We start from the raw sequence: 26,206 nt of genomic DNA, 5'->3' as shown, positions 1-26,206 counted from the left end.
TATATATGTATATTCTGCTATTTACATATTACATTTCAGCTGAAAATTTCACAAGATCTTTTTTCAAACAAACACAGAATAAACTGCAACTTCTTTAATATTCTCCCTCGGCACAGTGAATATTTGCCAAACTGTAAATAATTTAATGTTGTTCAAACATAATAAAACCTGTCAGTTTGGCAGCTGCTGATGTGATGGAATGCTGCAATGATTGCGTTAGAATCTCCGCTCTCTCCAACTGTCCGAAACACAGCATGGCGAACACTTCGCAGTGCAAGAACTACTGATGAAGAACGTGTAACGGATCGCTAACACCTTTGGAAAAACATGTATTTCTTTCTAATTGTTTTCCAGGGCCTTCTGCATGTGCGGGAAGTGGGCTTTAAAGCTCACCGCACCTGTCTGGAGAGCACAGTGTACTACTTTCATCTTGTTCGCAGTACCACTTACCTCACTTCCTGTCCGTGCAAGAAGACACAGCGGGGAAGGTCAAACAATGAGAATAAAATCAAAGAGAAGAAAGTGACATAGAGGAAGTCACAGAATCTTGCAGAGTGGCCCATTTTGTTGAAATCAAGTCTAAGCACGATGTTCTTTCCTAGTGGAGAATCTTGGTATTGTCTTTATGCTCCAAGGGTTTGGACAGAGGAGGAGATGCACTGTCAGGACTCCTCCTCCTGTTTTACCTCGTCTGGGTTCTTCTCCTTTAAATGCTTCCTCAATGTGGCCACAGCATCCTTCACAGAGTGATAAAAGATGTTCTTCACCTGAAGAATAAAAAGGGATGAAAATATATTGTGGAATCAGATTTTTACCTGTGCCTAATTAGACTGGATTACGAAAAATGTAAGTATCACAATCAGGGAATGTAAAACTGTAATAGCAATTATGGCTACATCGTGCCTCTTATTACTAAAGGCTGCAAATGCACTATACAACTTCTGAACAGATTTAAAACACTAGGCAAGTAGGCATCATACACTTGCCAACTTTGTAAATGGTTACAGAAGGAAAACTGGACATCATACACACTAAACGATTCTAAACTTGTTCTAACTCGCATGCATTGTTGCAAGAAGACACATGACAGATGATAACAATATGTGTTTTAAATATCAAATGTTTGATATCCTCTGGATGGAAGCTAGAAAATAGGAGTCTGTGCCCATCCTACACTGTGATTTTCTGTGCAATCGGTCAACTCCGACTGACCAAAATCTGGTTCAACTCCTTCAAACTGTAAATAGCAGCAAAAATCATATAATAATATATTCCAGCCTTACAGGGCAACTCTCGCCAAAATGCAACCTAGGGTATTTTTGTTAATCTACCCGAGGCAAACTTTAGTTTAAAAGCATGATTAGAATGGAAACTCCACTTATAAGTTTGACCGTATTTTCGTTTTCGGTCAAATTGCCTTTTGAATGGGAGAGCTTGGGGCACTACTATGATAGCATCAAAAATCGCTATTTGGCTCAACGCAACATGAAACTTTGCTCGAAGCATCACCAGAGGCTCTACACATGAACTCGAGCATTGAGAACATTGTGTACACAGAGTTTAATAAAAAGAAAGATTTTGAACAACTCATTTTGCATTTTGACAGTCAAAAATAGTCGATCTCCGAATGTGATTGAACTGACTCTGAATTTTAGTATTGTTTCTTATATGAGGATCCTTTTTCAAATACAAGGTCAATATTGATTTTCACTAATGACAAAAACAACTAATTATCCGTGAATGTATATGGAACTAAGCTTTAGGAGCTTTCCATCTTTACTCTCCTCCCTGTTACGTTGCTTTCGGAGATCGACTATTTTTGACTGTCAAAATGGCGGCGGATGTTCTCAATGCTGGAGTTTATGTGTAGAGCCTCTGGTGATCCTTCAAGCACAGTTTCATGTTGTGTCGAGCCTACTTAGTGTTTTAAAAATAGCGATTTTTGATGCTATCATAGAAGTGCCCCATGTACTCCCATTCAAAAGGCAATTTGACCAAAAACGAAAATACGGTCAAACTTAAAAGTGGCGTTTCCATTCTAATTAAGCTTTTAAACGAAAGTTTGCCTCGGGTAGATTAACAAAAAGACCCAAAAAGATTGCATTTTGGCGAGAGTTACCCTTTAAATCAGACTTTAAAAGAATGAATTGAAAATGCTGTGAGGTACAACGCCACTAACATACAGTTATGCAAAGCATGATTTTGGAACAATAGGATTTCACTGTTGGTGAGATTACCAGCATGATGCAGTAGAAATGGAAATTTAACGATCGACAAAGTAAGGTCACATTAGGAAGATGGAGGTACCTGGAGTTTGTCTTCATAGTTCACTTGGTCCTTGAGAGGGCGGAGCTCTTGAGTTAGATAATAGGAGTTGTGCGCGTGTTCAGGGGACACAAAGTCTACATTCACTTGGATGCAACTGTGCAGATTCATCACCTACAAAGACACAGCGTGAAATGCTTAATAATGAATGCCTGGTGGTTTAACAGCTTTAAGAAACCAGCCATCATTCCCAAAAGCACAGGACAGATTGCTTTAGGAGGATGTAGCTGGAAATGTGAGTGTGGTAAAGTACCTGGTGCAGAGCACCAGCCGGGATGATAACAGCATCTCCATGGAACTGGAGGAGTGTGCGACTCTCTACGCCATATTCCTCCTGTAACTTCTGTCTCAGCCTGGGGCTCAGATACCAGCCTCCCTCACGCAGGGGGTCGGCATCACCGTCCCACTCCGAGTCTGAGTCTGTCCCTGGATCTGCTTCAGTCTGCTGCTCAGCACCAACCTACATGCACACACAAGAGCATGAATATCATATCCTCAATGATTGGGGGAGGGGTGTCTTTTAAAGCAGCAATATAACTATGAAGTGTTTAGTGAGCTAATTAAATCTAGAGGAAATACAGAGCCGTGTCGTCTTCATAGCAACGCAAGCAAATGGCATGATTCAGGAGCATACAGAGGGAGAACAACAAAGGGCCCAAGACAGAGCCTTGTGGCACACCATACTTTACTGCATTAGTTCGGGCAACTCATTCCTTACCTATAAGTACATAAGGTCATAAGCTTTACATGATCAAGTAGTGTGATACCTTTTGTAGGAACTCCTGGATCTTTTGTAGGTCTTTACTCATGTAGATGTGCCACAGAGCACCTGGCATCTCATTAGGGTCTTTCAGTCGTTTCTTTACACTCTCATCCAGAAATTCCCCCTCCAATAGCTTTAATACACCTAACACACAAAGGGTTTAACAACCAAATGAATGCAGTCTTTCACACATACGTAATGGTTCACAATATTCCTTTAAAAACTCTCATGGTGGCATTTAAAGGACGCCAATAAAGTTTTTATTTTAGCAATTGGCAAGACTCTGTAAGCACGCAAGTATACTGCTCTAAGCCTGAGTGGAGTCTTTTAAATAAAAAACATTTTTATTCCTTATTTATCAACATTAAAAGAGACATTACGGTAGCAATGAGGTTATAGGTAGTCAAAGAATGTATTTGTATTGATGTGCAACTATTGACTGTTGAGTCATTTTATTTTTAAACTCCATATGCAGGATGTTTCTGCATTCAAATCAACCTCCCTTACAAAGCAATACATTTTACTATTAAATAATGTAATGTTTATGCAAACTTACAAAGGCAAATCAATATTTAAGAGGAAAATGTCTGTCATTCAGCCTCACAATGTCATGTTTACTTGTAAGTACCTGCTTTAGATGGGGCTCCGTTCCCTCTGGCCACCCCGACATAAACCAGAATACTCATGGTGTCTGAGATTTCAACATGTAAATTACTGGTCCCAAAATCTTGCTCTGGACATGTTGTTATACCTGAAAAAAACACAGGAACATAAGGTCCATTGCATAACAAAGAGCACAACAGTACTGTCAGTGACTACAGGAAAGAAAGAATACCATGGGCACAGCAGAGGCGAGGACCAAGGTCGGGTCGAATGAAGAAGGAGGGCAGATGTGAGGCCAGGTTCAGATGAGCCTCTGGGTCTGTGTACTCTGGTACCGGCAAAGACTTCATCACATCATGATATCTGAGATGTGCACACAAGATATGGAATTAAAGCAATGTAATAAAAAAATGATTTTATAAGGATTTATGTCAAAACTATTTAAGTAACTTAGCAATCAATACAATTAAAATGTTTTCTGCTTATTCTTGTAATAATGATGACTATAATTCTGTATATAAAATACTTGTGTTGTTTAATGTGGCTTGTAATTTCTTTACTTTTTTGGTCAAATCAAGAAATAATGTAGAGTCTGATGGAAACGTGTGCAAAATAAAAAGCAATCCCACATTTCTCATTAAAGGGATAGTTCACCCAAAAATTTAAATTCTGACATCATTTTCTCTCCCTCAAGTTGTTCCAAACTGGTATGAATATCTTTTTTCTGCTGAACACAAAAGAAGATATTTTGAAGAATGTTGGTAACCAAACAGTTTATGGTCCCCATTGACTTTCATAGTATTTTTTTCCCATACTATGTAAGTCAATGGGGTCCGTAAACTGATTGGTTACCCATATTCTTCAAAATATCTTTTGTGTTCAGCAGGAGAAAGAAATTCATACCGGTTTGAAACAACTTGAGGGTGAGAAAATGATGACAGAATTTAAATTTTTGGGTGAACTATCCCTTTCTCTGGAGAAAATGAATGTGTTTTTAATTCTGGCACTTGTTGCACTCTTACTGCATGCCTGAGTTCTAAGCTTGAGTAGAGGTGTATTCAAAGTGAGGTGAAAGTGTATTCAAACTGAGGACACATTAGCAAAAGTGGAAAAAAAAAACAAAGTGGTATTTTATGCAAATACTAGTGAGGTCTGAAAGACAACATATGCTTCAAACGTTTCCAAGGGTGGCAGTACCTGGCAGGCATGAGTGCCAAAAACTCCTCCCCTGATGGCCAGTCTTTCAGTCTATACACCACTGACTCCCCTTTAGCAGATTTAGGCCTCTCTATGGGTCACATACACAAGCATGCAAATTACATTTAGTCCACAGAGTCGAACAAAAATCGTATTCAGCAAATTAGAAATGAATGCAGAAATGCTAAACTGGATCACTCACTTGACACATCTTCAAAACCATCCCAGAACTCCTTGACCTTGGAGTTTGTGACGCTCCCGTCTCTGCAATTGTAGAGGTCACTGTGGAGGCTGGAGAACTCATGACTGAAGTGCTCAGGTTTCCACAGATTAGCATTCAAACTCTTGTGCAATCCGGACACCAGCACCGGCTAAAGAGACATCAAACAAACTTCAAGATTATTTTTACATTTAAAAAAAAATAAAATTCATACAAGAAGACATTTCTAAGTTGTCAACCGATATCAAAATTCCCACAGCAAGTTATTTTTAAGTAATTAAATCCCAAGAGGTTTCATCCTATGTCATAATCCTAATTTGTACAGAATGTAAAACTAATTCCCTGTAATTTCTCTTGTAAATTAATCTCCTTCTCACCTAGTATCAATAGAGATATAGTTAATACTCCACTGGCGTAAGATATACAAACCTGCTCTTGTGTCCAGTTCTCTTTGAACAGTATTTGGTTGCCCTGGTGAAGGTGATTTTTGAGCCAAAGCAGCCGGTGGTTTCCTAGCCAATCGTGAGGGACAACGGTATGGGCATCAGCCAATGGGCTTTCATCAAGCTTCACCCCCTCTGGTCGCTGCCCCATCTCCTCCTCTGGCAGCAAATCCTGATTCAGCCCCGTCCTGGCCATCTTTGTAGCGGGAATCTTATTTTCTACTACAGAAGCAATGATGTCATCCAGGATGTTGGGCATTCGAGTGTTCTGGGTTACCTAAGGAATGGAGCATAAATAGAGTTTGTTACAAGTGATGAACCTAGTTTGGTTATCAACAGGTTATATTCTCATTTGAACGATCATGTATATATCAAACCTGTTCCGATAAGTTGAAAACTGGTGCAAAGGCACCTCCAGCTGACCCAAGACGTAACTTCCCAGCTGTGGAGGTCAAAAGGTCACGCAATGTTGATCCTTGTTCGGAGCTCATGGACTTCCTACTGTGAGCTTCCATACTGTCACACTCTGCCTTCTCTGGATAAATAAGAACATATTAAAACCATTCATTCTCAAGAGTGTTTTCTTCAGAAAATACACAGTATATATCAACTGTGTTAAAATCAGGTGCGACAGGAAGTTAATAATTTTTCAATGAAAAAAAATTCTGTGCAAAGAAAAAAAAGCCAATCAGAACATATTTGACGCTCAATACACTATTTGAAGGAGAAATTTTTAACCAATGAGATTCATCTGGGGCCAGGGCCTACCTGCAAGTTGTGAAAAAGTAACAAATAAAACGTCTTATTGTGCATTGCTAGTTGTGGACATGACTGGTTAGGAAAAAACTAGGCAAAATGTATGAAAGATCTGTGTTTGGTTTGGTGTGTTTTTGTAGGCACTGCCTTACCTCTTCTCTCAGTGTGCGCTCTCAGTGTGACATGCTGCGAGTTCTTCTGCTGATCTGGGATCTGCCGGCTCTTCAAGTCACTCTGATCTCTGTCTGAAAGCTGATGTTACACAAACACTTACATAAAATATTGATACATTCAACTATACAGCTTTATATGCATCTAAACAGTCCTGTAGCTTAAGCAATACAGCATGGCTTTAGCAAACGCCAAGGTCATGGGTTTGATACTCAGGAAATGCATGAACTAATCTAAATATAAATCTAAAGCAAGTAGAGCTACACAAATTTTGTGACTTGCCATAAAATACATCATCATGTGAAGTTAGAGTCTTACTGGTGAGAGTCCGTTGGTAGTGGCCATGCTGGGGTTGAGGGGTTTGTTGTCAGTGCAGGGACAATAAGATGAGATTCCAAACCTTTCTTTCATCGAGTGCATAGAGCTCTGCATGTCCACCAACACTTATGAAAAGATGGCAATGCACTACTTTTACTATCAGGTTCACAGTCAAAGGTGACAAAGAACAGGATGTGATAATTAGATTAAAATTTTTTTTACACAAACCTACACCAATGCTTACCTTTTTCAGGTATAATCTGAGTAGGCATTAGGTTCTTCAGGTCATGAGGCTGGTTTTTCACGCATCGGACCCAGACATACATCTCCTTATCTGAAAGACAAAGTAAGACAAATATACAAATTGTGTGGAAAGAGACAACAACAAAAAAACAGCTGAAAAAAACAGGATATGTTATGGTTTGGATGCTGATGGCCCCATAAGTCTTTTTAACTACCGTAACCATTAAGACTTCCTTGGTCTACATGACTAATGTCATGTACTAATGACTAATGACTAATGACGGTAATTTATTAATGACTAATACAGTGCTATGCATAAGTTTAGGCAACCATGCTAAAGTTGACTAAAAAGAGGAATAAAAAATCATATTTTGCAAATTTAACTTAATGCCTTATTTTAAAAAATTAGGAAAAATCCAACCTTTAAGGACACCAATTTTCTTTGTGAATGAATAATGTATCGTAAATAAATAAATGTTCTTCCTTAAAAAACAGGGTGCATAAGTTTGGGCACCACTATGTTAAATTCCCATAGAGGCAGGCAGATTTTTATTTTTAAGTATTTTTTTTTTTTTTTTTTAGGATACTATGCATCCTGATAAAGTTCCCTTGGCCTTTGGAATTAAAATAGCCCCACATCATCACATAGCCTTCACCATACCTAGAGATTGGCATGGAGTACTTTCCATAAGATCATCTCTCAATGCAAATCAAACTAGCTATTAGGCTAACTGAAATAAAATCATGCCAATCTCTAGGTATAGTGAAGGCTATGTGATGATGTGGGGCTATTTTAATTCCAAAGGCCAAGGGAACTTTATCAGGATGCATAGTATCCTAAAAAAAAAAAAAAAAAAAATACTTAAAAATAAAAATCTGCCTGCCTCTATGGGAATTTAACATAGTGGTGCCCAAACTTATGCACCCTGTTTTTTAAGGAAGAACATTTATTTATTTACGATACATTATTCATTCACAAAGAAAATTGGTGTCCTTAAAGGTTGGATTTTTCCTAATTTTTTTAAATAAGGCATTAAGTTAAATTTGCAAAATATGATTTTTTATTCCTCTTTTTAGTCAACTTTAGCATGGTTGCCTAAACTTATGCATAGCACTGTAAACGGTTCTCCCACACTTTTTCTTGAGTTTTCCACTCTTTCGAGGTAAGGATTTTAAAAACATGTTATATAGATTGCACTCACAAAGAGAAATGTATATGTATATATACTTAAAAAAAGAAGTTAATTTGAGCATTTTCTTAAAATAATTTCCATCACCTTTGCTATTCTGGAAATCACAATTTTAACATTTCCTGATTTTTTTTTTTAGGGTTTCCATGACTACTGGAATCCTGTTAGCAAGACCATGTTGTCAGCAAGTAATACCAGCTCATTTTTTAACCTACTAGACCAAACCAGCGTAAACCACCTTAGGCCAGCATGTTGGTCTAAGCTGGCTTCAGAGAGGTGAAAAGAAAAGGGAATCTTGTAGGTAAATTTAAAATCAATAGTAAAATCTGTGATGTATTTGCAAGTGACCTTTGGATTTCTTCTTCTCCCTGGCTTTGTAGCAGTCCATGCAAACCACAAAGCCACATTTGTGACATGCCCAGTGCATGTTGAAGAGAGTGGCCTCGCACGCATCACACATCTCCCTCACACCTCTCACCGCTCGCTTCCACATGATCTGAGCTGGAAAAAGAGAGAAAAAACATCAGGACAAGGTGAAAAAGACAAAATGACAAGCAATGAGAGACTTTGTGTATCCATCATTCCACACAAACGTACTGTCTTTCTTGACCCAGGTGAATGCAATGTCCTCTGTCTTTATGAGCTGACAGAACTTGTCTCCGATGAACGCAAGGACAGATTTTGACATCTCAAGGTCCATCTCTCTCCTCTTCTTGTCCTCGTCATCTTCTGAGCTCCCCGTCCACACAGTAACCGCCTCCTCATCTGTCTGCTCAGACACCGAAAACCCACCCGCACGGACAACGCCATTCCTACTGAACGACAGACTGAAGAGAGAATGGGAAGAATTAGCGTTAAGCACGAATTGTGCTGTTCGACTGCTGCTGATTGGATAAATAAAATAAAACAAGGAAATAATGACAATATGACTAAGAAACATTTCGAACTTCACACTAAATCACTATTGAAATAAGGAGATGTGTGACATTTACCATGTGAACACTACAAAAGTTCAGATATTCTTGCTTCCATTAAAAATTCACAAATCATGGATAATATGATTATCAGGTTTTATGCAAACTTGAGTGAATGCTATCATTAAAGTTGGATTCCACTGTATATTGCGCCGATGATGAAACAAATAAAACCTAAATTAAGTGCATCACTGGGAGTTCACATATGTCCAAGAACAGTGTAGCCAACAACAAGAAAAACTAACCGTCGGAAGTAGTAAAATCGGCAGAAGACGGGTGAGATGGCAGGCTCGTGAGATTTACGCGAGCGATCCAAGCGACACTCTCTGCACTTCTGCACGTTGGGCCCGACCTCTGAACATGAGTCGTCTTGCAAGAAAGTTTCTCCAGTTTGCTTGAGCTTTCTCACCTTTCTCCAGTCCTTCAGCACAGAGCGAGGGATGCCATCTGAGACAGAAATAACATAGTTGAGGCGAGTACACATTTGAATTCTCAGCATCAGTTTGAATGTGCATAATTTGAATAGCCATGGCCTTCATTCCCTTTTCTGAATGCCATGTTGAAATTGAGTCTCAATTACACTTAAGCAAAGACTTTAATGTTTTAAATGGAGCTGCTATAGAGTGCAACATTGAATACTGCAAAGATATATTCATTTCCGATTAAATTTTGAGAACAATCTTCTATAAAGATGGATTAGGTATGAGATGACTTACAACACAACAACATTTGATTTCAAACACAAAAACAAGAAAAGAAAAACATTTTTTTTAAATATCATATAGTAAAATCTATGTTAGGTATATCATTTTATATATCATTTACTAGGTCTATACTGGTTTATATGCTAAAAATGTTCTCTATAGAAGAAAGTTATTTTCACTTTAATACCAATGACAATGTTTTGATGTTCTAATTATTAACATTTTCTTTAGGCCTGAACATACATCAGCATTTAAACAGGTGGGAAAACTCACTGCTGTTAGCGAGCCTCTGTTGAGGCTTATCCTTTGCACTTTGCAAAGTTCCATTGGGTTTGGCCTCTTCCTCTTCTTCCTCTTGTTCCTTGTCTACTTTCTTCTTCTGGTTGTCATTCGACTTCATTTTAAAAGAGGACTTAGACTGCCGTTTAAACCTCCGTCCTGATCCACCACTCTCACTCTCATTGCCGGAGTCTCCTCCACTTTCGCTGTCACCGCTGGACTCTAATGGGCGTTTCTCGCCTTGTTTCTCCCTCTCGGGCTTCATATGTAGCGAGGTTGATCGTCTTTCATTAGGTTTCTTGTCCTCCACAAAGGCTTCCTTACTTTCCAGCTTTCCGTTTCTGTCCAAGAGAGGTTTAACATCATCCGAGGAAGTCTTTTTGCCTGCGGTCACTGGTTTCTCAGTGGCTTTGACAGATCTTTTGTCCTCTGAATTGAAACTTGTAGCATTACTATTAGACTTCCTGTCCTCTAAACTAGACTTCCTGTTATCTTGAATAGGCTTCTTGTCTATTATTTTGGACTTTCTGCTGTCTAAGGAGGGATCTTTGTCCTCCTGAGTGCACCAATTATCCACCAGTCCATTCAATTCCTGTTTGATTGGCACAGAGGAGCTTGTGCTGGTCAAAGTTACAGCTGTCTTAGTGCCATCTAGTGTTTGGGAGGCCGTACTTTCTCTATCTTGCTCAGAATGGCGGGTCAGCCAGGCTTTTTTCAGTTTATGGTAGTTGTTCTGACTGAATTGAGTTGACTGGTTTGTTACGGCCAAAGCAGGTATCTGCTCATTGGTTAGCAAACCTTGTGTGGTTGTTGGTATAGGGCTAGAAGTTCCTGATGCCAGTCGGAGACATTCAGAAGTGCTAGTGTTGAATACAGACTCTTTTTCTCTTTCCGAAGCATGTGTAGAACACACAGTATGTGTAGCGAGTGTAGTGTAAGTCCCATACCTACTATTTGAAAGGTAAGAGGTATGTTTCAAAACATCTGAAGGATGTGTAGTGTGTTGAGGCTGAATTGTATGAGGCTGAATTGTAAGTCTAGATTCAGCAGTGGCTAGTCCAGCTCTGTGTTTCTTCAGATGAGGGAATTCTCTAGAAGTGCAACAAGAGGTGGGAGACGCCTCCATCTTCATTTGAACGGCTCCACCGTCTCTCCTCTTGCAGTGTTCTGCGATTAGGTCTATCCTAGAGCATGTGGCATTCATATTTGTTAAGGGGTGTGTCACTCCGTGACTCGGTTGAGCTGTGTTAATAGGTTTGGTTGTCATGTTTATGGGTGTGTTGAGGTCTCCCTTTTGGGTCGTCATGTTGATGGGGTGAACAGTATCCATAGGGGTCCACAGGACACCTCTTTTATACTGAACACTGCCCTCCTTAGAGTGTGGGTTGGACAAACTTTCCAATGGCTTTATGTGGCCGCACTGCACCCGGGAAACTGAGCTGTCAGACACCGTGTAATTTATTGTAGTATGGGTGTGACTTGTTGTATGTACAATGACTGACGCAGTGGCCGACTGTGGTTTGACTACACCTCCATTTGCTGTGTGCCCACCACCTACTTTCTCTCTGTCAAACATGACTCCACCCCAGTGGGTATCCCAGGCTTGTGATGACGTTGCTTTCTCTGGCACAGGTCTTTTCCCATCTAAGGTGACACGTTTGAGCTCAGGTAACAGGGTGGGTGGCCTCTGTTGCTTCTGACCTTTTCCAGACAAGCTCATTGGCTGAATGGGTGTGAGAGTTGGCGGGGACAATCTGCCATGTCCAGAGTCTTTAGAAACTAGAATGTTTGGTGCTGGAGGGTGGAAAATAGGGGCACGGTGGAGTAAAGGCACGCTGCGGGGACAAGAGGAGACAGAAATGAGATTAGAGCCTTGCCCCCTTCTCTCCACAGTCGCTACATCTACTGCCATCATGGAAGATGCTTTATGTGCAAGTTGCTCTGTGATCTTTCCCAGGAGACCTTCTTCTTTCTCGTGGTGGCGTTTAATGAGAGGCGGAGGTCTGGCTCTCATTGAGAACTGTGAGCTGGAGGAAGTTAAGACAGGGGCAACTGTGTTGCTGGCACTGAGCCTGTCGTAGAGTTCTTTGCTGGCTGGCAAAGAGTAGTAGCTGCTCGGAGTGAGGGTTGGGGTGGGATGGGCCGACTGTGGCCGGGGAGGAAGAGTATGTCTGAATGCATGCACATTTCTCTCTCGGTCCTGGTCTCTCTCTCTGTCCATCTCGCTCTCCCTCTCCTTGGAAGGAAGGGCAGATGTGGGACTTCTAGTATATCGCAGTTCCCTATCCGAGCCCAGTTTAGCAGTGAATGGAGCCACCTCACTGCTCTCCAGAAGAATGCGCCGGTTCTCTTCCTGGTAGCGGTTAGGTCTCTCACCTGTGAGATCATAAACAACAAGCGGCTGTTTGTTTCGACTTGGAGGTGACTCAGGGGCACCTGGGGAGTAAGTCAGCCCATTTTTGCCCATCGCTGCACGGACACGCTCCTGTTCAGACTTGAAGTGAGTGTGGATGACTGTGCTCTCGGTGACGGCTCTTCTATCCAGCTCTCTAGAAAAAAAGAACAGCAGGAATGAATGTGGAAAAGCTTGTTGCAAGGGTCAGTATGTCTGATAAGTAATTGATGATGGACCATAGGAAGTTAATTGAAAATTAATGCACACTATTAATGCAAACCCCAGGTTGGTAATACGAGTTTTAATAATTCAACAGTCAGATCTTGGTTAAGACAGCCTGCGTCACCATTTCTATTCTAAATGCAGTCAATAAGCATTTATAGAAAATTAATAACACCCAGCAAATTAATCTTTTGTAATTAAAGGTACTAGTGTTGTCACGATACTGGAATTTCCAACTTCGATTCGATACCTTGAAAACTATTGATATTTGATACCATTTTCGATGCCAAGGGGAAAACTGCAATATATACTGACATACAGATAATTTGTTATTATCTCATAATTTTTTGATAATTTGGGTAATTTTGTTGTAATAGCTTACACACAAGCACAGGGAGGCTTTATTTGTATCACTGAACTAGATTTACAAAAAAAGACAAATAAACAGTAATAAAATAAGAACAAATAAACAAATTGTAAACAATAGCACAAATAAATTCGATAGAATAAAGAGACAAATGAAATGAACATGGCTTTAAGTTTTTCAGGTGGGTTGTATTCAGGTAAAAAAATACCACAGAAATGAAAGTAATCAAAATGTAAAATAACACCGTGTTATTGTTTTCATTGTAAAAATTAAATACAGATTAATGCTTACAATTAAAGTTTTACAAGTTATTCAGTCAAAAGCAGCACGTGATTTTCTCTTTGTCTTTTGTTCTTTGATTGACAAGACAGACAGCAGCAGGTGTCTCACTTAAAGAGCTTATGCACAGATCCAATATACTGTTGCACAACATGAATTCTCTCAGCTATTTACGTTTCAAAACTATTTGTATTTACCTGAATACTCGGCAGGACTGGAATTTTGACATAATTTTGTATATATTTGACAGTTTTTGGTGTGAGTGTGCGAAACCTGCAGAAATGACTAAAATCATGTGTAATACAAGCACTACTATTCAACCGAATGAGACGAGTGAGTGAGAGGCGGTTGTGTGTCATGGGGACACTATACTGTCAAAGAGTCCGTCCTTCGGATGAGACATTAAACAGAGGTCCTGACTCTCTGTGGTCATTAAAAATCCCAGGATGTCCTTCGGAAAAAGAGTAGGGGTTTAACCCCGGCATCATGGCCAAATTTGCCAATTGGCCTCTGTCCATCATGGCCTCCTAATCATCCCCATATATACTGATTGGCTTCATATAAACTGTCTCCTTTCCACCAATAAGCTGGTGTGTGGTGGGCGTTCTGGCACAATGTGGCTGCAGTTGCATCATCCAGGTGGATGCTGTACATTAGAGGTGGTTGAGGAGATTCCCCCTACCATATGTAAAGCGCTTTGAGTACCCAGAAAAGCGCTATATGAATGTAACTAATTAATTACAACAATGATATGAAGTCAAACAAAAAGTGTGTGCAGAAGTGAGATGAAAACTTACTCTGTGGTTTTGGAGGAAGGCATGCAATGTTGAGTGCTCCTAGATGCTCTCTGAGGGTCCGCACTGGAGGGTCGGATGGGGAGTGGGGGTTGCATCCCTTGACCGTCTGCATTAGTAACAGGGGTGGGTTGAGAAATCCAAGGGCTTGGGGGATTCTGTTACCACATAGACAAACATACAGAGTTTCAGACAAATTTATTTACAGAACCTGTTTTGGATCGATCTAGAGAAGTCAAAGGACTTCGAACCTTAGGGAGACAACAAATAAATAAATTAATACACAATGTGCATGGACATGAGTCAATCCCCTCCTAGTATACAAGAGAACTTGCGTAAACAAGTGTACACTCTCACACACACATTGATAAACACAATCTTGTTTATATCCATAATACATGAACAGATGAATAGTTGGTTACAGACGACTCAAGGATGTCCTGATACCATATAAATAAAACTATAAAAGAAATATTCTGCCTGGAGGATTTTCTTTCAGTTCATCATTCTTTTCATTTCTTGTTGTAGCTTTCTTTGTAATTTTCTTGTTCTATTCAGCCAGTCACAATGCAAACAACCTACTGCAATATGCGTCCATAATACCATAACCTGCCTCTTGATGTTTTATCTGGGCTTTAAAACTAAACCAGATGATATTACACAAGCATCATTGACTTGCATGACATTCTGAGGAGTCAGGATAATACCCACTATGTCTGTAACAGTATTAGCAGAAGGGGAACTCTCTCTCCAGCATGCACACCTCATGGGACATGCTCCGCTTCATCTAAATGTGTCCGTGACAACATGAGGTTTAGCTATGATCTCATAAGTACCTACACAAATATAATTTGTACACACACCAACTCAGGAATAACACCAGGTATGTGCTACCAATACAACTTGCTGCATTGTTTGCAACCCTTTTGAAATATAAAACTCTTAAAATCCAAATCCAATCCATTTATTTATTTATTTATTCAAATGACAGTCTATAATCCACCCATTCTCCAAACCACTTGTCCTATGTAGGATCATGGGGATGCCTATCCAAGCGTCTCAGACCAAAGGCAGAGAAACATCCTGGACACCCACTACATGCATTTACAGTTACATCTACAGACAATTTAGTTAACTCCATGTCTTTGGATTGTGGGGGAAAACTGGAGCCCTCGGAGGAAACCCATGAGCATGCAAACTTTACACAGAAAGACCATCTGACTTCCTGCTATCCACTGAGCCACTGTGCCACCCAAAGGAGTCATAGGAGCCCTCAAACCAAGGTCCCCACAAGATTTTATGTGTCAGAGCAACCCACTTTGTACCACAGCTCCGACCAAACTTAATATCATGACTGACTCCAGAATCTGTGAGTCACTTACCCTCCTCACGTTGCTGTCAGAGATGCCAGCGCCGTCTGGGTGTGTCCATTTGGATGCTTGCAGGCCCAGTCCAGGGTAGCTATGGGCTCCATTGGGGAAAGGAGGCCACAAGAGGGGATAGAGGCCAAGATGTGCCAAAGAAGCTGCACCAGTGGTCTGGCCCAGAAGAGACGAGTTACCAGGAAGGGCTAAAGGATGGTGAGGAAGTCCCAGGGCTCCGATACGAGGATGTCCAGCCAAGATTGCGGCAGATGGGGGCAGTGCAGGCAGGAGGGATGGAAGGAGGTGCGGGTGAGGGATGGTTGAGTGGGGTGTATTCAGGGAGCAGAGGGGAGGCTGGGAGTGGAGGGGAATGGGCGAGAGATGTGCAGGATGAGGGGAGGGACTCAGTAGCTTACTGTGGGTGGAAGCAGGGGTAAGGCTGGGTGAGCTGGAGGAGGGAGATGGCGTCTTTAAGTGGGGTTTGGGGTTTGGGGGAGTGTGAGGGCGCTGGATGTAGGTGGGGTGGGCCTCAAGCTCTGCCCTGACTAACGCAGGGTCTCTGTATATAGTGAAGGGATCCTTTCTGTCCACAATGAGGGGACTTTTGGTGGACTTGTCTGGAGTGGGAGTGCAATTAGGTGTACCGGGAGGCGAAAGTGTAGGGGTTCTGGATCGGTTTGGGGATGGAGAAGGGGCATGAGTCAGGACTGGAGTTGCAGAGCAGGTCACTTTCGGATTGGGTGCCATTTTAAGGCAGCTAAGAGTTCTGTCCATCGATTTAGGCAGAGGAGTGTCCTCTTTCAACAGGCCCATCTCTAGAGATGCACCCTGCTTCTGTCTGGACATCTCCCATACAGTCTGAGCTTTAGATATGATCTCGGGAGAGGAGCAAGGACTGGCGTGCACACTACGCTTGTGGGTAGCTTCCAAAGAAATCACAGGTCCATATTCTGCATTCACAGCTGCTGGAGAACATCTCTGTTTAGAATCCACATCCTCCTTTTTGCTGCCAGGTTTGACAGGAGATCGAGTAGGTGCTACTCTTGGCTCCTCTTCTACTGTGACTGCAGTGTTATTGCTGGTGGTAATGGCCACAGAATGGGGAAATTCTGACCTCCTGACCTCTGATTGGTTAAACTCTGACCTCCTAGCCTCTGCGTGGGTGAACTCTGACCCTCTGACCTCTGAATCATTTGTTGACATCTCGTGCTCACCCTCCGCTCCTTCACACTCCTGAGGTGATGCATGTAGCAGCACACATGTGGTTTCAATGGAGACCAGCTGCTCACTCTCTTGGGATGCCAGCAGTGCAGACACAGCCTCTGAGTCCTCTCGAGATGCCCCCTCACTCCTGTCCTCTATTTCTGTCATTCCTCCATCACCTTTCTCATCTGATTTGCCACCACTAACACCAGCAGCACACTCCTGTGCCTCTGTGTTACTGAATGCCCCATTGCAGGATGCACTAGGAGAATCGGATGGAGGAGTTTTTCTCAATTTCTGAGTCTCACTATCTCCTAAATGGCTGGGAGAAGGTTCCCCACCTTTATGGGAGGGGTGAACCTCACAGTCCAATGGCCTCTTTGAAGTGTAACGCTGTTTCAGCTGTTTCTTTGATCCTGAATCCGAGGATGAATCCTGCACTCTGCAGCTGGAATTTTCAGAATCGCTGTTCTCAGACAGGTCGGACACACTCCCTGCTTTCAACCTCTTCAATCTCTTTCTCTGCTTGTCATCTTTTTCCTCGTCTTCTTTCCTTCTTTTTCTCTCACCATTGCCGTTTTTGGATTTAGAAGAATCTAGGAATAAAAAAAATATAACAAAATATTGACTTAGAAAAAGCTACACAGCTACATCTAAGATTCTCATTGACACTTTGATTTAAAAAAAGCACTCCGTATTAAGCTAATGCTATAAATATGAATCTAGCTAAATGTAATTTAACACAGATGGAGCTCTTAATATCATCATAATCATTATCCATGGCTACAGCTCACCTCTCCCCTCATCACTCCTCTTTTCATCCCTCATCTCTTCTTTTTCATCCTCTTCCATGCCGCAGTTCTGTGCGCTCGGCGCAGACTGCTGCTGCACTGGCCTTGAGCTACACACCTTCAGCACAGAGACAGAGTGTGTTTTAAACTAGAGGATGTATAAGCATTCTGCTGTAATGCATTTGGAAGTGTGTTAAAGTCTCTACCTGGTCATTTGTTGTAGTGTTGTTTGATATGCTTTCTGTGCCCTGGAAGACAAAAACACAAACATTTACTTAGCTATCTATAAGTCAATACTAAAGCTAATTATAAATACTATTAACCCCTAATCCAAACCCCCAACTGAGAACTTTTTTTAATTGTAACTCAGTGGTTCTCAAACTTTTTTTGGTCGTGCCCCCCCCTTTAAACCTTTAAAAAAATATTTCAGTGATGCTGATTTGTATGAATATACACTGCTCGGCCAAAAAAAAAAAAAAGTCACTGTTTGGATTTAAATTGGCAAACACTTAAAGGAGCCGTATGTAAGATTGTGGCCAAAACTGGTACTGCAATCACTTTCAAATTACTGTAGAGCGGTGTATCCCCTCCCCCTCCCCCCTGACTCGAGGTTGCCAGATAGGCTGCAGGATCCAGCACGAACGTTTGTAGCTGCAGCTGTGGTAACTAGAGCTGAGCTGGCAACCCGGATGCCGAAACACTACTGACTTCGTGATTGGTAGATAGGGCCATTTCATGATTAATTGAAATACATTTCTTACATACAGCTCCTTTAAGAGTCTATGATTAGATCATTATTGCAGTGATTATTATGTTTCTTGCAACTTATATGTTTGGCAACAGTTCTTCTAACCCTAATTGATGGAGTGTGTAGCTTTTAATTTCTTAAACAACCATAGGAAGACACATCATGCTCATATTCCAGGATGACAATGTCAAGATGCATCAGGCTCAATCTGTGAAAGAATGGTTGGGAGGGAAAAATGTTAAGTTATTTCCATCAAGAGGTGCATACATTTTTGGTCAAGATCTTGTATTGATAATGCAAGAGTCCAGCGCTCTGTAAAGTCTCCTCCAGCACATCCCAAAGACTTTCAATGAATTTAAGGTCTGGACCCAGAGGAGCCAATTCATGTGTGAGAATGATTCTTCATGCTCCTCACAACCATTCTTTCACAATTTGAGCATGATGAATCTTGACATTGTCATCCTGGAAAATGGCCATGATGTGTCTTCCTACATGGTTGTTTAAGAAATGAAAAGCCACACACCCCATCAATTAGAGTTAGAAGAACTGTTGCCAAACAAATAACATGCTAGAAACATAATAATCACTGCAATAATGATCTAATCACAGACTCTTAAGTGTTTGCTTATTTAAATCCAAACAGTGACTTTTTTTGGCCGGGCAGTGAATAATCAGTGGCCGTAATGAGCTCTTTTGATGGCTCTCTTACAAGCTCAGCTTCTTGTATGTCTTTTACAATTGCATCTTGTGATGCCGTCCGCTGAAGAGGTGCTTTTCTACGGTGAGGATCTTTTATATCAGGCTTGTTCAGACGTTGCTAAGTCAGGTGTATTAGATGGAGGAGACATTCAAAATGTGCAATGGTGGGGTGTCCCCAGGACAGGTTTGAGAAGCACTGCTTTAGGGGACAATATTGTCACAAAACTAGTATGTGAAAAAAAAAATCTTCACTCACAAGAAAAATCCTATTGATCTTGGTGATATGCGATTTGCGTTTTGAGTGGTCTTCCATTAGCGAGGAGTGGGTGATATCATCTAGTAACACCATCTGAACCAGCGAAGGATCTACATTCACAATCTCTCGAACCTTTTGAAGATGAAAAAATAACCTTTAGGCTATATAAAACATATTTTTACATTAAATTACTATATGCAACATGATATATATGTGTGTTTATGTGGTCTCACCTGGTCAGCCATGACAGCGACAGTTCTGTTGTTCTGGTCGTGGTGTGTGATGACTCCAGGCAGCCACTGAGTTTTGGACTCCTGTCTGAACACTTTCACTCTAAGACCCTTTAGAGAACAAGCACCTGTCGCACAATAGCAAATATCACACACAGCAAACAACTAACATTGATTTTATAAAACAATCTTACGCTAATGCTTAAATCACCATTGAGAAAATCAAATCATGAATACACTCATGAAATTCTAGTTCTTGAATGAATCAAATCCTTATTTATAAAATGGTCAGCTCTAAAATCTGTTTGAATGAGCCATGTATACATTACAAATACAAATGTATACAAATAAATATTCAGCATTCATAATGCACCAGTACTCACTACAGTAAGGTTAACAAACTATATAACTTGGCAGAAGAATTGGTTATGATTATTCTTAATAAAATTAATTATTTATAAACATTGGTGACTTATCCTATTTCTGTTGCGACTGTTTTGCTCTTACTATTGCTATACACATTATTTTCATTACTAAAAACACTGTAATGCATGTAATCTTGTGACTGTTTGCCAACTTACAAAATAAATGTTTTGGACTTTAAATTTTAATTGGATCAGTCACATTCAAAATGTGATGCACATGATTTAGATTCTATATGACCGTTGCAAATGAACAAACATTTCCTTTGCGTCTGAACCAGTTGCAATGCACTAAGATTCTAGTGACAAGCAATTTGTCTGTCCATATTAGACACGACAAGGCAACAAGCCATGAAAAAATCAATCTTCTCAGCCAATCAGAAGAGGGGGTGGGGCAGGGTCTCTCTCAGCAAGCGCTGTCTCACACTCGCAGCAAAATGAGTATATACATAAGGTAACACTTTTTTTTTTTACAGGTTACAGTAAAAAACCTACAGTAAAAAAGTAACCTTGTTACAGGTTACATGTAGTTACTGTATTAATAACTATAAATTATGCATAATTACATGCAACTAACCCTAAACCAACCCAACCCTATAGCAAGTACATGTAGTTAATTATTACTCGGTACCTAAGTGTAAAATTACACTGTAACACGGACACCTTAAAATAAAGTGTAACCCATTGTTAAAGGGGAATATGATTTCACTTTTCTAACTTTAGTTAGTGTGTAATGTTGCTGTTTGAGCATAAACAACATCTGCAAAGTTACGACACTCAAAGTTCAAAACAAAGGAAGATATTTGCTTTTAAAGAAATGGCTTTTTAAGGACTACAACAAACGGCTGGTAGAGACTACACGACATTCCTCCCGGGTTAGTGACATCATGAACCCTAAAATTTACATAAACCCGCCCCTAGAACACGATTTATAGATTATCAAGACAGAATATGCTAATCAATGACTAGAAGATAACTACACATAAGCTACATACATTCACCAACTAACCATTCAGAAATGTTGTCTACATGACTTTGGTTTGAACATAAAAGGCTAAAAGGTTTTGACATTTTCAGTAAATGTCTGTGAGAGGTAAAAGGACACAAGCTGTTGAAGCTCCGCCCCCTGTACTGGGAGCATCAGCTCATTTGCATTTAAATGGACACACACAAAACTCGCCTTCAAAAAGTGACAACTTTAACATGCTATATAAAAATATCTGTGCGATATTTTGAGCTTAAACTTCACATACACACTCTGGGACATTAAAGACTTATTTTACATCTTGTGAAAAGGGGCATTATACCAGCCCTTTAATATATATTCATTGACTATGTAAGTCAATTTTTGGTCTTAGACACACGTTTGTTCACAGTCCATGCTTGTTTCCTTTAATTTATTTTCCATATTTGAGGTTATCCACTGTTGCTTTCATTATGGCTATTACAGTAAAGCACAATGATATTCAAACTATAATTAAACCCTTTTATGATTATACAACACACATAATCAGCACCTGTGATTATCATTGTCATTGGACACAGTTTGTATGTCTTTGTTCCCAGCCAGAAATTGAAACCATTTAACAAAATAGAATCCCCTGTGCTTTGTTGTAAATCGCTGTCATTGTTGATTAGGACAAAAACTCCTGATTCACTTGGAGAAAGATACCTTTATTGCATGTCACGGCCTCTGGAGTTAGGCAAATTTACTTAATAACAATTGCCATCAAATCATCAAAAGGATGATTTCTCCTTGCCTGAAGAAATCATCGTAACGGTCTCACGAGGTGTTCACCTTTATTTGAATCTAGACACTGACGAAGATACTGTAAATATGTAAAATTCTCTGTGTACAAGCAAACATAAGTCACTGAGCAAAGCCCAGTAAGGCTTCAAACAGTCGACTCTGATTTACTCAAACATCCTTATCAATCGCTAACTAACTGAACAGATACCAAGAACAAACCAAATCACAGGACCTCCACACACGGATCAACATTACAAAAGCAGAGAGAATGTAAGCAGGAATACCTCGCTGAAGAATGTTCTGGAATTGGTTCTGTTTGAGCCAGGCCTGGACCTGTTCCTGCAGAGACGGATCATCTCTCACAGCTGGATTTCCATCGCCCACTTCATCCTTTAACAGCAAAACAACACAGCATGAGACAAGTTCTGGTTTTCTTTCCTTTTTCTGAGGAGTGCTAAAGATTTTATCTGCTATGATCATACTGAAAGCTCCAGAAGAAAAGATGAAGATGAAGGAAAGCAACAGTTGCACACCAGACAGCTTCAGATGGGGGAGGGATGACAGTGAGAGGGCGCACACACACACACACACACACACACACACACACACACACACACACACAATTACACATCGTATTACTCATCCATGCACACAATAGACACACCTCCTCACTGTACACTCACACACAAACACTCACACTCACACACACACACACACACACACACACACACACACACAAGACTGGAAATTACGTAACGGTAATGTAGAGCAGATATTTAAGCTGACCTCCTGCTGAACTCCCAAAACCTCTGCCTGTTACACACACAAAGCACATAAATATAGGAAACACAGAGGCTAGATATTTCCAAAAAATATTCCGTCACACATTTCTCTCTTTCTGTCACTTGAAAACACACTCACACTCACACACACACACACACACACTCTCTATTCGCCTGGAATTTACATTTAATTGTTTTTTCCCCAGGTTTATATCTTGCTCTCCAGAAAGCCAAACTTATTATTTTTTTTGTGTTCATAATGCTATAAGCTGCTTAATATATCTGTGCAAAGAGAAAGAAAATGATTGTTGTTACTAATTATTAAATATTAATGAATTAGTTTAATAAATAATATATTATATAAATAATCATTATTACTATTATTAATCATTAAAATTATTATTATTGATGATTAATAATGCCATTAATAAGTAACAACATTTATTACATATAAAACATTATGTAATTAGTATTTATTGCATATATTATTTAGCATTAATAACTTGCATTTGATTAATTAAAAAAAATAATTATTACACCTATAATTTTATTTTATTGTTATGTCCTATAATGTTAATTAAACCTTAATGAATTAAACAAAGCATTTTGTATAAAGCACAGACAATAATGAGTGGACCAGTTGCATGCATAGATTTCTTGTGTGTGTGTGTGTGTGTGTGTGTGTGTGTGTGTGTGTGTGTGTGTGTGTGTGTGTGTGTGTGTGTGTGTGTGTGTGTGTGTGTGTGTGTGTGTGTTTGAAGCAGCAGTCAAATCCAATCACAGTTATCAGCGCTCTCTCTTTCTCTTCCTTTCTGTCCATCAGTCTTCATCTGGCTAGTCTAATCCCTCAGTCCAATTTCTCCTGTGTGACTCATATACAGCTGACCCCAGAGTCGGCATCATCATCTTCCCTCTCTCTCTCTCTCAAACGCACACACACACACACACACACACACAGAGACGCACACACACAGAGACGCACACACACAGAGACGCACACACTTACAGAGGCTCAGGTGCAGAGAACAGAAATCATTCACAGCAAAAGTGTGAACTGTTTAAAGTGACAGTGAAACAGCCAAACTAAAGAAACAAATGATATCACTGAGCGTGCCGTTTATCCAGCATGACAGATTTATCAATGTGTGACCGAAACTGCTCCTGATTTTAGAGATGCACAGCATACTATATTTGATATCGGCCTATATCAGCATTTTTTGCAATTATCTGGATCGCTTGATAAAGATGGCAGGAAATATCAGGTACTATTTTATGTTTAGATACTCTGTTTCTATGCCATGCCAAGGGGTTGTATTAGTTAAAAGTTAAAAGTTAAAAGATCACAATATCAATATTCATACAGTTTATTTATTTATTTGTATTACTGGCCATCATAAAGGCTACTAGTCATAACATAAATGTAATTATTTGCTTCTGATATCAGCCAATTAAGCGATACCACATGAGTAAAGGCCCATTCACACCAAGAATGAGTCCACAGACACCACAACTGTATTGATAACGGCACCGAAAAATTATATCGTTGGAATCAAATTCAGAGCAATTTTTTTCCAACTGATGAATGATAAAAACATTGACAGCCAATCAAAATCCATCCTACTTTAAAGAGCTCGAGCATTTAAAGCGGCAAAACTGCAGTGCACTTACAATTAACAGTGTGGACGCTAATATAGTTATTGTTCTTGGTGTGAACGGGCTTTAAGAGTGCTGTTGTACAGTACAGGTCAAAAGTTTGGAAACATTACGTTTTTTTTTTTTTTGAAAGAAGTCTCTAATGCTTATCAAGGCTGCGAAAAAAAAACAAAATAACAGAAAAAAAAAAAAACAGTAATATTGTGAAATATAAATATTATTACACCTTAAAATAATAGGTTTCTATTTGAATATACTTTACAAAATAATTTATTCCTGTGATGCAAAGCTGAATTTTCAGCATCATTACTCCAGTCTTCAGTGTCACATGTGACATCCAGTCTATCACATGATCCTTTAGAAATCATTCTAATATTCTGATTTATTATGAGTGTTGGAAACAGTTCTGCTGCCTAACATATTTGATGAATAAAAGGTTAAAAAGAACTGCATTTATTCAAAATAAATATTTTCTAATAATATAAATCTTCTTTACTATCACTTTTTTCAATTTAACACATCCTTGCTGAATAAAAGTATTGATTTATTTTCAAAGAAAGAAAGAAAAAAAATTCCTGACCCCAAATTACTGACCAGTAGTGTATATTGTTGTTACAAAAGATTTCTATTTAAAATTTTTTTTTTTTTTTTTTTTTTACTTTTTATTCATCAAAGTATCCTAAAAAAGTATCACAGGTTATGAAAAAATATTAAAGCAGCAGAACCGTTTCCAACTTTGATAATGAATCATCATATTAGAATGATTTCTAAAGGATCCTGAAAATTCAGCTTTGCATCACAGAAATAAATGATAATTTAAAGTATAATAAATTGAAAACCAATTCTTTTAAATTGTAATAATATATCACAATATTACTTTTTTTTTCTGTATTTTTTTATCAAATAAATGCAGGCTTGATGAGCAGAAGAAACTTCTTTCAAAAACATTAAAAATAGTAATGTTTCCAAACTTTTGACCTGTACAGCACAACAGATTTGGATGAAGATGAAGATGAAGGAAAACAACAGTTGCACGCAGACAGCTTCAGATGGGGGAGGGATGACAGCGAGAGAGAGCGCACACACACACACACACACACACACACACACACACACACACAGTATCAAACAGTTCCATGAACAAGTTAATATCAGGTAATTGACATTCCCATGTACATTATAGTCTCTATTTTTGATCCATCAATGAAATTCTATGTAGGGAACAAGTGGAGTGTTAACATTTATGCTGTTTCAACTCAATTCAATTAAATACATGCAAATGTTATGCCACACATATAATCACATATACATTTAGGTCTTAAGTGAATACAAGAAGCCGAGAGAAAATCGGATGTGTATCAATATATATTTGATTAGGTCCCTTTTGTTCATTCACTGCTCTTGACTGGATCACTTCAGTCGGATTAATAAGAATCATTGACTGTATACTTAATTCATACAGCGAAGACTATTTTACTGTATATTTGATTACTTTTCAATTTACTACTTTTCAATGTACTAGACTATGAATACTACTGTTAGACTTACCTGATAATCTTAAAGCACTGTTTAGTTCATTTGTATCTGAGTTTTAATTGTATTGTATATTCTATTGCTTGTAATTAGTTTATTTGTTCTTATTTTATTACTGATTGTTTATTTGCTGCCATTGATTGCTTGAAAACTTTTCATATTAGTTTGGCTAGTATTAGTTTTTGCTGTCACATCACAATTAGTCATCACTAAGTTTCTTGAAATCGTAACAACCAAAGTCAGAGAAATGAACTGTTACATTCAGGGAAATTTTGATTTTTATATATGTAATATATATTTTTTTTACATTTTGGGGGAAATACATTTTATAATTACCTTATTAAATGCATCTGTGTTGTAATTTATGTTAAATACTTACATTTAACCAGACCCAAGCCCACCTTAATTTCAGATCCTAGTAATAACTTTATTTCCAGCAAAAATAACCACATTGATATACAGTATGTCTATCGTAACGACCAATAAAAATTACTCATATTCTGATATTAGATTTTGGTCACCGAAACATTAA

The 26,206-nt window shown here is 39.3% G+C and overlaps 1 protein-coding gene across 1 annotated transcript in view; it reads right to left on the bottom strand.

The window, feature by feature from the left end:
- Positions 1–64: 64 nt before the first annotated feature.
- jmjd1ca (jumonji domain containing 1Ca) overlaps positions 65–26,206 on the bottom strand; it is a 65,867-nt gene continuing 39,725 nt past the window's right edge. The window contains exons 4-27 of the mRNA XM_084393812.1: positions 21,991–22,096; positions 19,538–19,662; positions 19,305–19,436; positions 17,808–17,849; positions 17,605–17,719; positions 15,626–17,406; positions 14,247–14,401; positions 10,181–12,735; positions 9,449–9,650; positions 8,827–9,056; positions 8,578–8,730; positions 7,041–7,130; positions 6,797–6,921; positions 6,460–6,559; positions 5,929–6,086; positions 5,538–5,828; positions 5,091–5,259; positions 4,889–4,979; positions 3,924–4,054; positions 3,717–3,839; positions 3,093–3,232; positions 2,579–2,785; positions 2,308–2,439; positions 65–767 (exon numbers count right to left, since the gene is read on the bottom strand). Of these exons, the coding sequence (XP_084249938.1) occupies positions 663–767; positions 2,308–2,439; positions 2,579–2,785; positions 3,093–3,232; positions 3,717–3,839; positions 3,924–4,054; positions 4,889–4,979; positions 5,091–5,259; positions 5,538–5,828; positions 5,929–6,086; positions 6,460–6,559; positions 6,797–6,921; positions 7,041–7,130; positions 8,578–8,730; positions 8,827–9,056; positions 9,449–9,650; positions 10,181–12,735; positions 14,247–14,401; positions 15,626–17,406; positions 17,605–17,719; positions 17,808–17,849; positions 19,305–19,436; positions 19,538–19,662; positions 21,991–22,096 (7,458 nt within the window). The 3' untranslated portion in view covers positions 65–662. The remainder of the gene's footprint in view (positions 768–2,307; positions 2,440–2,578; positions 2,786–3,092; positions 3,233–3,716; positions 3,840–3,923; positions 4,055–4,888; positions 4,980–5,090; positions 5,260–5,537; positions 5,829–5,928; positions 6,087–6,459; positions 6,560–6,796; positions 6,922–7,040; positions 7,131–8,577; positions 8,731–8,826; positions 9,057–9,448; positions 9,651–10,180; positions 12,736–14,246; positions 14,402–15,625; positions 17,407–17,604; positions 17,720–17,807; positions 17,850–19,304; positions 19,437–19,537; positions 19,663–21,990; positions 22,097–26,206) is intronic.

This window comes from Rutilus rutilus (assembly GCF_951802725.1).
Source record: "Rutilus rutilus genome assembly, chromosome: 21".
NCBI lineage: Eukaryota > Metazoa > Chordata > Actinopteri > Cypriniformes > Leuciscidae > Rutilus > Rutilus rutilus.
This window is presented reverse-complemented; position numbering and strand designations above follow the sequence as displayed.